General features: G+C 37.4%; 1 protein-coding gene across 15 annotated transcripts in view; it reads left to right on the top strand.

The window, feature by feature from the left end:
- RAPGEF2 (Rap guanine nucleotide exchange factor 2) overlaps positions 1-12026 on the top strand; it is a 211577-nt gene that overhangs the window by 187502 nt on the left and 12049 nt on the right. For 14 of the 15 annotated variants that reach the window (XM_031664190.1, XM_021938903.2, XM_021938907.2 and 11 more), the window contains 8 exons: positions 2212-2369; positions 3015-3255; positions 5332-5715; positions 6973-7184; positions 7275-7398; positions 8030-8053; positions 9105-9328; positions 10772-10981. In XM_031664190.1, the coding sequence (XP_031520050.1) occupies positions 2212-2369; positions 3015-3255; positions 5332-5715; positions 6973-7184; positions 7275-7398; positions 8030-8053; positions 9105-9328; positions 10772-10981 (1577 nt within the window). The remainder of the gene's footprint in view (positions 1-2211; positions 2370-3014; positions 3256-5331; positions 5716-6972; positions 7185-7274; positions 7399-8029; positions 8054-9104; positions 9329-10771; positions 10982-12026) is intronic. The other variant, XM_031664192.1, reaches the window with a different exon arrangement.

Genomic DNA, 12026 nt, shown 5'->3' with positions numbered 1-12026 from the left:
ATGACAGAGATGTAGGTGAGTAATGAAGAAACTGAGAGTAGAAAGGGAGTTCATCACATAAGGTGTTAAAGTGTTACGGAGAAACGGTTCTTAAATGTTGGGTGTGCCTGCAAGATGCTAATATTTGTAGCCTTTTGTGCCAGAGTGGCCCAGTCAGCTATGCTTTGTCCTGAGCCCATAATAATGATCTTGTGTCATGTATTACATAGCAGGTTTTTGGCAGAGACTGCTTTATATGGTTGAAAAATAAAATTCCACTAACGTGAAAGTTTTCATCTTTTACAGAATGTTATTACTTTTAGTCTTTATGCCTGTTTTATGCTTCAATAGAAATTTAATTTTGTCCCAGACTGACCTATGAATTTGAAATAATTCACACTGAAGTTGTCTTTAATTTTTTAAATTTTTATTTCAATAGCATTTTGGGTACACGTGACTTTTTGTTACATGGATGAATTATATAGTGGTGGTGAATTCTGAGATTTTAGTGCACCCATCACCCAAGTAGTATACATTGCACCTGATGTGTAGCTTTGTTTAATCCCTGGCCCCCACCTCACCCTTCCCCTTCTGAGTCTCCAGAGTCCATTATATCACTCAGTATGCCTTTGCCTACTCATAGCTTATAAGTGAGAACATAGGGATTTTGGTTTTTCACCATTATTTCACTTAGAATAATGACCAACAGCTGCATCCGAGTTGCTGCAAAAGACATGATTTTGTTCCTTTTTATGGCTGAGTAATATTCCATGGTGTAGCTGTAAATGTGTTTTCTTTATCCATTCGTTAGTTAATGGGCACTTAGGTTGCTTCCACAGTTTTGCAATTGTGAATTATGCTGCTCTAAACAAAACGTGTGCAGGTGTCTTTTTCGTATAATGTGAAATTGTCTCTAATTTTAATTTAATTTTTGTCTTTAAAAAATGTTTCTGCCCCTTATTTACCTCTATAATTTCCATTTTCAAAAAAAAAAAAGTGAAGAGGAGAAATGCTGCTGTTTTTTAGCATAGCCATTAAAAATAGTAGTTATTATGATCAAGCCCTAATGTGGGAACGGCTAATAAATGCTAAATTTATTCATTTTATTCATGACACCTTAGTTTATATTCCAGCCTTAATATAATTTTCCTCTTATTTCAAGGTGTTTATAGAAACTAGTCTGAGCTATAACCATTTTCTTGTGACCCCAGTTATTTCTGTGTGTGTTTGCTTATTGCTTTATGTGATGTTTTGTTTTGGAAACAGTTGACCCTTCATTCTAGAAATAGTTTTTACATACTGTTAAATCATGTTTCAAGAGTTCACAGTAACAGGCTTTTTATAAATGGAAATGAGTTTGTTGCTGTCGATAATAACCAATATTTCTCTGGGTACTTAAATGGGTAGCTAGAAATTTTGATCGGAGAATTAAAAGTGAGTCATTGGATTTCTGTTGCCTTTTCTTTGATGCTAGGAAATGTCACCATGCACCACTGTTTTTTTATGCTCTGTATAATCAAGAAATAATGTCTGTGTCAGAGTCTCCTTACATTGGACTCCATAATGATCTTATTTTTTCTCTAAAGCACTGGAAAATAAAATTAGGACACTTTGAATTTTTTTCCTCCTCTTTTCATTTTACTCAATTTCTTCAACTATTGAAGGTCAGATTATAAAATAATTTATCATTCTGATGCAGAACTATCAGTTGAGTGAGAGAAATGTATTATTTTTAATGTACTTTTTCTTAAATACATTTCCATCAGAAGCTAGAGCTTATTTTTTTTAATGTATTTCTATGGTGAGTAACTACTAATTTTCGTTATGACTTATCTACTTAGAAAAACCATAGGTTTTAGAGAAACATACTATACACAAGAAACAGCAAAATGAGGCTGGGTGCTGTTACTCACGCCTGTAATCCTAGCACTTTGGGAGGCCGCAGTGGGAGGATCACTACTTGAGGCCAAGAGTTTCAAGACCAGCCTGAGCAACAAAGCAAGACGCTGTGTCTAAAAAAAAAAAAAAAAACAAAGCAAAACAAAAACACAAAATGAGTCAGATACACTTAAGCAGTAGTTGCTTTTGCAATTTTCAACCACATTTATTAATGATGTTTTTACATTAGCTGCAAAAAAAATGGAATACGGTTTTTGGGCTGTGTCTATTGTATAGTGATGACTTACAACTTTTTAACTTGCTGATAATTTTCTAATTTTCCTCTTTGTTCAGTGATATTGGGATTGGTCAGTCTCAAGATGACAGCATAGTAGGATTAAGGCAGACAAAGCACATCCCAACTGCATTGCCTGTCAGTGGAACCTTATCATCCAGTAATCCTGATTTATTGCAGTCACATCATCGCATTTTAGACTTCAGTACTACTCCTGGTGAGTATCACCAACACTTCTTTTGTTTTCTTGTAGTTATCTTTTTATTTCTAACCTAATGGTCATGTTATATCTATCTCTCTTCATTTGTCATGGATTATATCAGATGCTGAGTAAGGATGAACCTTAAACTTCAAGATTCTTGAAACCAGGTGTTGGAACCCGTTCTCTTTATAATAAAGCACAATATTTTTATATGGCCATAGGCAGATTCTCTCTCTGAACTTGTTTCTTCTTTCATAAAATGAAGATAACACATCCCATGCCATGATTACTAAATCATATCAAATAAATAGAGTAAGAGGCATATTTTAGGTCTATTTAATGGACTTTTCAATACAATAAATATTAACTCTGGATTTAAATTTTATTTCTTTGATGCCAGCATGACAGTCTTGTGTGCTGCTGTTGTCTACTGATGTGCTTGCTGCTGTCTGTAGATCAATCTGTTACCTTTAGGGAAAGGTGTGTTCTTGCAGCAGAACAGCAGGTAGTTTGACTGATTCTTTGAGGAAGACCTAGAGTAAGGGAGAGGTAAAAGTTCAGCATTGCTTTTTCTAGGGAGCTTTTTTCCGATTACTTTGTTTAATTGCATTGCCATATATTAAAATTCTTTCTACTTATGTGTGACTTTTCTTTCCCCAGACTTGCCAGATCAAGTGCTAAGGGTTTTTAAGGCTGATCAGCAAAGCCGCTACATCATGATCAGTAAGGACACTACGGCAAAGGAAGTGGTTATTCAGGCTATCAGGGAGTTTGCTGTTACTGCCACCCCGGATCAATATTCACTCTGTGAGGTCTCTGTCACACCTGAGGGAGTAATCAAACAAAGAAGGCTTCCAGATCAGCTTTCCAAACTTGCTGACAGAATACAATTGAGTGGAAGGTATATATTGTCTACCTTACTGGATTTCTTTATCCCCTCTTCAAACCCACATCAAAGTCTAAGAGATGAACAGTTTTCAAAGTGTTTTTTAAATGAGTAAGTGCCCCTGCAGATTAAAAAGTAGTTGTTTTGTTTTTTTTCCCTTTCACCAAGAATTACTGTATGAAAGCAAATGCACACAGTCGACTACTGACCGTAACAAGGATCTCTTAGGAACTTGTTCAAGGGCACTGTGACCTGAAGATTGTTACTGACTGCCACAATGCGTGCTGTAACTTCTCATGCTTACCTTAGGGTCCTGGTTTGGAAGGCGAGAGTATGCTTGACATAAAGTCACAGAGTTAAACGCGGGTGCTGTCTTCCCCTCGGATAGGTACATTCACGGGCACATTTTCTAATCATATTCTAGTGTTATTTGCTCCTGCACACCCAACTTTTCTAGGAGCTTCCTTAGTTTAGGCAGAGACATCTGTGACAGTGCGGTTGGCCACTACTGCCTGTTATTGTACATTGTGCTGTGAAATACACTTCTCAACTCTGAAACCAAATTTTACTTGCTGCAGAGCTTAGTCCTTTGCTGCAGAAGTGCTTATATCACACATGTTACTTGCAAGAAAATGTCGTATCTGATTTTACTGTTCTCTTCAATGATATTTTCATTGTTAGGTGTATGTAGCTTTATCTTCAAGTCACAATAAGTGCAAGTTGAAAAAGAAAATAGTTGCTTTGGTTCTCATAATGGCTGGTTTCTACACTGAAAATTAAGCAGTTCCATAAATCATATTCCTTCTATTTTTAACTTACGGAGTGTTTCACTGTATTTGACTTTTCCATGTTATAGGTTTAAACCAGTATATAATTCATTCAAAACTTTGATTTTCTTGCCATCAACTGTAACTTTCTTATACCTCTTCACTTTTGTTTTCAAACACTAGCAAGTAGTTTTGTTTTAGTCGCTCTGTTTTTTCCAGTTATCATTTCAATGCATATTGATATATCTGGAACCACGATAGAGTTTTACAGAGCTCCACTGAGCTATAAATTCATGATTCACATTCATTATTGAAGAAAATTATAGATGGGTATGTCATGGGCTTCATGAGTAATCAAAATGGAGAATGTTAAATCTGTGAAAATCAAGGGTGCAAAGTATATATTTTCTGTCATATGTGTTTGTCTTGGTGAAATATACAAAAAAACATTTTAGCGGGGCCCCTACTGTGCTCATTCTGTTTTTTCGTTTATGGAATTTCACAGAGAAAGCGTATGTCTAAAAAAGAAAAACAAAACAAAAAAATACCACCACCACCATACCACAGATACACACACACACACACACACACACACACACACGACAAACATCTTAATGCTATTTTCAACAAATTACCTAAAAGGAGAAGGAGCTCCAGCCCTGTGTTCTCATTTTTGCACTGTCATTAACTAGTCAATCTTTAGGAGCCTGTTTCCTATTCTGACAAATAAGTATAATATCTGCCATCCACTTACCTGCAGAGTTTTTATGAAAATCCAGATTTTTTAAAGGTAACCTATTGTAGGATTGTTCTGTTCATAGGATCAAATAGAGGGAAGTAGCTTAGGGTTTCTTAGGTATTTGAATCAATAAGTAAACCTGGATTGTTACAATTTGGGCCCATCAATAATCACAGATTATTGGGAAAATAAGAATGACGATCTGCTTGTGTCTGATCTTTCCTGCTTCCTGCCTTAGGATCTAGTTCCTTTTTAAACTAAAAATGTGGCTATTTTCTGTTATTTTTAGCAAAAAGGGTAAAATACTTCCAAAAGCAGGAAAAGAAAGGAGAGAAAGAAAGTCCAGCTAGTAAAAGTGAAATTCCATGTGATTTGTTTGTTTCTACCACCTACTTCTGGATAGGCAGTTCTGTGACCTGGTACCTGAGACAGCAGCTGCGCTCTCTGTCTTGGTTGAAAAGAAATCTTCCATCATTCAAATCGGTGTTCTCTCAAACTTTCCATAAAAAGTAGCATTATTCTTTCAAGGAATATCATGAGATTGCTGCATAGGCTTTGACTCTGGTATGTTTCTGTTTTTCACAGGTATTATCTGAAAAACAACATGGAAACAGAAACTCTTTGTTCTGATGAAGATGCTCAGGAGTTGTTGAGAGAGAGTCAAATTTCCCTCCTTCAGCTCAGCACTGTGGAAGTTGCCACACAGCTCTCCATGCGAAATTTTGAACTCTTTCGCAACATTGAACCTACTGAATATATAGATGATTTATTTAAACTCAGATCAAAAACCAGCTGTGCCAACCTGAAGAGATTTGAAGAAGTCATTAACCAGGAAACATTTTGGGTAGCGTCTGAAATTCTCAGAGAAACAAACCAGCTGAAGAGGATGAAGATCATTAAGCATTTCATCAAGATAGCACTGCACTGTAGGGAATGCAAGAATTTTAACTCAATGTTTGCAATCATTAGGTAAGAGAACACATTTTTCTTAAGATTCAGTTCAGTTCACAGATTTAAAATATGTATCAGTCCAGGAACATCGTATAATTAGTATAAATGCAGTAGATTTTAATTGACTCATAAGGGACAATTCTTTTTCTCTGAATCCTAACCTTAATTTAAAATCTCTCGTACCAACAAAACCAGCTGTGCCAACCTGAAGAGATTCGAAGAAGCCATTAGGCAGGAAACATTTTGGTAGCATCTGAAGTTCTGATTTGGAGCTCCGAAAATCTATATCCCCCACTTTTTTTTTTTTTAAGTTTGTTTCAACTTTTCTCAATATCAGTTTATTTTTCTGTGGAAATAACAATACCCCAAAGAGTTATCAACAAGATTAATGATATCATGTATGCGGAGTTCCATCAAATAGCACAAAGCAGTTGGCCAGGAAATGTTAATTTTCTTCCCTTTTTTTAAGAGCTTAGATTGGCCGGGCGCGGTGGCTCAAGCCTGTAATCCCAGCACTTTGGGAGGCCGAGACGGGCGGATCACGAGGTCAGGAGATCGAGACCATCCTGGCTGACACGGTGAAACCCCGTCTCTACTAAAAAATACAAAAAAAAAAAACTAGCCAGGCGAGGTGGCGGGCGCCTGTAGTCCCAGCTACTCCGGAGGCTGAGGCAGGAGAATGGCATGAACCCGGGAGGCGGAGCTTGCAGTGAGCCAAGATCACGCCACTGCACTCCAGCCTGGGCGGCAGAGCGAGACTCTGTCTCAAAAAAAAAAAAAAGCTTAGATTGAGGTTAGAAGGGAAAAAAATGGCAACAATTAGTTATGTTGCTATTGAGGGTGATTATTAAATGAGTCATTTTCTCTGTCTGGGAGTTTAGTCATACTCTCATTACTATCATAGCTTATTTTATTACTAGAGGATATTTGCTCAGTCGGTTTTATCAAAAGGCCGCTATGGGCTAAGCACTGGTATGTATACATACTGCTATGTATGGATACAAAGCATCAATACTTACATTCAGGTGGTTTTGCTGATAGTAAACAGATGAGGAGGGTCTATAGGGAAGAGAAGAGTAAAACGCCTTGGCTTGACCCTGACCCTACTTCCCTGTGCCATCTCATTCCCCAGAATTATCATCAACAGTTTCTTATGCAGCCTTCTGTAAATTGTTTTGCATATAAAGCATAAACAAGGAGGTGTTATGTGTCAATAAATAATCTGTACACTATTTTACTTTAGTTGTTATATCACATTTCTTTTTCTCCTCTCAGTGGCCTAAACCTGGCACCAGTGGCAAGACTGCGAACAACCTGGGAGAAACTTCCCAATAAATACGAAAAACTATTTCAAGATCTCCAAGACCTGTTTGATCCTTCCAGAAACATGGCGAAATATCGCAATGTTCTCAATAGTCAAAACCTACAACCACCCATAATCCCTCTGTTTCCAGTTATCAAGAAGGATCTCACCTTCCTTCATGAAGGTAAACATAAGGCAGAGGGTTTCCATCTTTGCTTGGAGAAGCACAGAATAAATGCCATGTGATTTCCTTTTTCTTCTCTGTCAATTTCAGGAAATGACTCAAAAGTAGACGGGCTGGTCAATTTTGAGAAGTTAAGGATGATCGCAAAAGAAATTCGTCACGTTGGCCGAATGGCTTCAGTGAACATGGACCCAGCCCTCATGTTCAGGACTCGGTGAGTATGTCATCTTCAGTGCCACATGTGAGAGTAGAGAAGGTTAAATTTAGAGCTTCCCAATAAATGATTTTTTAAAAGTTTGAGTATTTACATTTGTCCTACGGCAGAAATTATAGTAGGATGTGCTGAGAATCACCTGTGAGCTCTAATTTGGAATAAATGTCTTATTCCTTATAAAGTGTTCTTTTGGCTGTCAGTAAAAACAGTTTGTCCTTCAGATATTTTCAGTGTAATAGTCACAATTATGTATTTCTTATTTCTCAGAACACTGACTTGTAGAGCTAAAACTCATAACTAGTAGTATGAACTAAAATATGTAAATACCCGAAATAGTCTTGTCTTAATATCCACACAACAGATTTAGCTAGCAGTGTAGTAAAAAGTGATTAATTCAGTGAAAGAGAGAAAAGTCGGTCTTAATTCTAGAACAAAAAATTTAAATATATTTGTCTTTTAAGCTAGAAAAATATTTCTAGTAAAGTTGCGTGTGTGAGGTGATTATGCAGTTTAATGTTTGTGGGCTTCTAGAACTGCTTATCCAGAAGTCTAGTCCTTTCTTTCTGAGCTTGTGATCTTTCTGTCTCTCTTTCTACACCCATGCTTCAATCTCCATGGCTCTCACTTACAGGAAGAAGAAATGGCGGAGTTTGGGGTAAGTGGTGGAGACCTTGCATACCCACACACAGTCCTTATTCTGCTCATTGTATTGTTTTCTTACCTGCTGTATTTTCTGATGCTTTGCATTTTTGCATTTTTTTCCTTAACCCTCTTGCTGTAGCAGAATTTCAGACGGCAAACTGACTTCAAGTTTAATCTGTTGGGGCTTTTGCTTTTGAAGTCATGATCCATGAGAGCTGTGAAATGATTGATGACTGTTCTGGGGAACTATAGGCCAGTTTTTCTGAACTCTTAGAAAGATTTTATTTTAATATAATTGGTGTGTCTTGAAATGCGGAAAGCTCAAAGTAGGGGGAGGGGAGGAAGGATATTAGAAGGAAAAATTGTACAATTAAAATATTTCACAGATATGTGAGAAATAAATATTTTTAATATAAAATAGGTGCCCCCAGGTGTTAAACCCAAATTTTTTACAGCTCAACTAACTACTATTTTCATTCTGTATAAACCAATCCTTTTTAAAAATAATTCTTAACAATTCATGTGCTCAATAGTTTCCATACATACATGTTTACATTTGCATGATTGTTTTATTAACAGATTGACCATATTACTTTAAAAACTCACTACATTCAACTCAAGGAATAAGAAGACAATTGTGAACATTGTAGTTAATTTTATTTAAATATATGTATAATATCCTCTTTAGGGGAAGTAATCTTAATGTTGCAAATCTTAATGATTATAGCTGTGTATTCTTGCATGAGCTTTTATATGTAATTATTATTTTCTGGCATCTGTGAGAGAACTGCCTTAAATGCTCTATAGAGGTGAAAAGCAGAATTTCCTAGTTCGAACTGAACAGGTGCCAAACATATATTTTTATATGTATATTATGTATAATTTTCTTTTAACTAAATTTTTTAAATCTATATTATTCTATATTCCTGTGTAACAGTTTACTCACTGGAATGAAGCATGTGACCTTTTGAACATAGAATATTAATATCAGTCTTGGCACGTTTTAAATAGATAAAGTACTCCCATGCTAGAGTGAGCTGCATATCTACCTTTTCATCTTCCAGGTCTCTCAGCCAGGGTAGTACAAACGCAACAGTGCTAGATGTTGCTCAGACAGGTGGTCATAAAAAGCGGGTACGTCGTAGTTCCTTTCTCAATGCCAAAAAGCTTTATGAAGATGCCCAAATGGCTCGAAAAGTGAAGCAGTACCTTTCCAATTTGGAGCTAGAAATGGACGAGGAGAGTCTTCAGACATTATCTCTGCAGTGTGAGCCAGCAACCAACACATGTGAGTTTTTCCTTAAAGTGGCTGCCGACTTTGGCTAGAATGCAGATTTGTTTCCTGTACAGTGATATGGGCAGTGACAAAATAAGGCTTAGTGCAGAGGGGGAGCTGGCAATCATGAGATATACTAGTCCTTCCCTTGAATGCTAATATTGAATACTGGATAGCACTGTGCGCGGCCAGGCCCTCAGGTCAACTGGGTTAGTGTGTGGAGGATGACACTGTCCACATCTAGGGCAACCCGTTGCTTTAGTTTCACCTGGACACAGCCAGTACACATGCAAGGGGCACATATGTAGATATGACTCCCAATTACATGTCTTGTGTTCTCACAAAGGTGCCCCCAAATTATGGGCACCCTGAGGGGAGTCGGGGCATAAAGTTGAGTGTGCTGGCTGCCTTTTAACCACTAGCCCAGACAACACCCAACAAGAAATTTACCTACCAGTTAGAGCAATAATTCTGCTCCACAATGAACTACAATAGCCATTAAAAATCTGGTTAGTCTATAAATGGGGCAGTTTTTTTTTTCTAAATCTGCATCTTGACAAAGGCATTTTCCATTCAATACACTCCTGTGTCTTTTATGTGCAGGTTTGAAGATGTCTGCTATAGGATTTAGTTTAGATAGGTGATTTGAGAAGATTTGGATTATTAGATTTACCCAGGACACTGTAGAAGCACTGTGTCATGGTGAAGAGCTTGTCCTCTGGAGTCAGAGTGGTCTGAGTTCAAATCCTGTGTGCCTCCTCTTACTAGCAATGCAGCCTTAGGCAAGTTACTTGACCTCCCTAATCGTTAGCTTCCAGGTGTGTATAAGGGAGGAAGCATACATATGTCATTGAGTTTTGCATATTAAGATACTACATGCACAGTATTTAATTGTCCTAAATTGCTTTGCCATTTATCTACCACAAAATATATACTCAGTATAATACTCAAGCATTTTTGGCTACTGTTTGCTTGCATAGATAATTCTACCTCCTAGGAATGTGGTAGTAAATAGATTGCAGTTGGCAGCATTTATTAAATAAAAACTTAGTGCATATACTTGTCAACCAATTTGGAACACCATTTTAGAAAAATAGTGCCTGATGACTTGTCTGTTGTAGTTTTTATCATGTATTTGTGTCTTTCATATACATGGGTATAACATATTGAACTACCCACATTTTTCTATATTTTTAATGGGGTGTTTAATAGTATAATCATCTTTTGAGATTGCTGACTTCATAAAGTAGATACCTTTGTCCTGCCACATACCTAATATTTTCTGTAACTAGGGTCCCCCATCCATTTCTGTGCTTCATAAAGGCAGCAGGACGAAAGGTGCGCCTTTTAGTATTCTAACTGCAGAAAATGCTCACACAGTTCTAAAATTATCTTCTACATAGCTACTAGCATCTAAAATTCTTTGTTCTATTTTCAAACCCAAACAATTATCAGTGCCTAAGAATCCTGGTGACAAAAAGCCTGTCAAATCCGAGACCTCTCCGGTAGCTCCAAGGGCAGGGTCACAGCAGAAAGCTCAGTCCCTGCCACAGCCCCAGCAGCAGCCACCACCAGCACATAAAATCAACCAGGGACTGCAGGTTCCCGCCGTGTCCCTTTATCCTTCACGGAAGAAAGTGCCCGTAAAGGATCTCCCACCTTTTGGTAAGTGATTACATTCATTTCTTTTTTTGGTGCCATTCACTCTCATGGTTTGCAAATTAGAAAAAAAATATTTGTCTTGGATAACTTTGTCTAATATATTTGAGTTTCTCTGTTAATTATTAGCTCCTAATAAAACCTGAACATTGAGCAAGTTAAACCTGACTTTGCCAATGGAAGGGGTTGTTTTTATAAGTAATATCTGATTTAATCACGCTAATTTGCTATGACAGGGTGTTAATAGAGAGTTATGTGTCCATTTAATTTTTGCTGAGTGCAGAAGATGCTTTGTTCATTTACATTACTTAAACTGGTTTTGCCTTACAACCAACGAACTGCTGGGATTTAAGCAGAATATTTTTAAGTTAAATGAATTGTCTGAAGGTAAATTCTTATTTGTTGACTCACTGATTCTATAGCTTAGGGGGAAAAATAAAGCAACTAACTCCTGAGTATGGAGGAGCTAAATTACACTTCATCTTTCCTACGAAAAGAAAAACATCTAGTAGTTTAGCCCCTTTGTGGAAGTGGTACAACACAATAATTTTTCATAAAATGCACAGCTTGTTTTTTTCTATATGTCAATGAAATAATTGATAAAAATAAATTATTAAAAATAAAGGGATAGTAGGGTGGGCGCGGTAGCTCACGCCTGTAATCCCAGCACTTCAGGAGGCTGAGGCAGGTGGATCACTTGAGGCCAGGAGTTAGAGACCAACTTGCCCAACATGGCAAAACCCCGTCTTTACGAAAAATACAAAACGTAGCTGGGCATGATGGTGCACGCCTGCAGTCCTAACTACCTGGGAAGCTAAGGCACAAGAATTACTTGAACCTGTGGGGTGGAAATTGTAGTGAGCCGAGATTGCATCATTGCACTCCAACCTGGGCGACAGAGCAAGACTCTGTCGATCGATAGATAGATAGAAGGGAAAGAGTTTACTTAGATAAAATTGGGTGTTGATAGCTGGGTCCCTGCACAGTTACAGCCCATCTGTATGGCTGGGGTGACAGTCATTTATTTCATAGACCTTTCACATGTTCTCTG

The sequence above is a fragment of the Papio anubis genome, chromosome 3 (genome assembly GCF_008728515.1).
Source record: "Papio anubis isolate 15944 chromosome 3, Panubis1.0, whole genome shotgun sequence".
Taxonomy (NCBI): Eukaryota; Metazoa; Chordata; class Mammalia; order Primates; family Cercopithecidae; genus Papio; species Papio anubis.
This window is presented reverse-complemented; position numbering and strand designations above follow the sequence as displayed.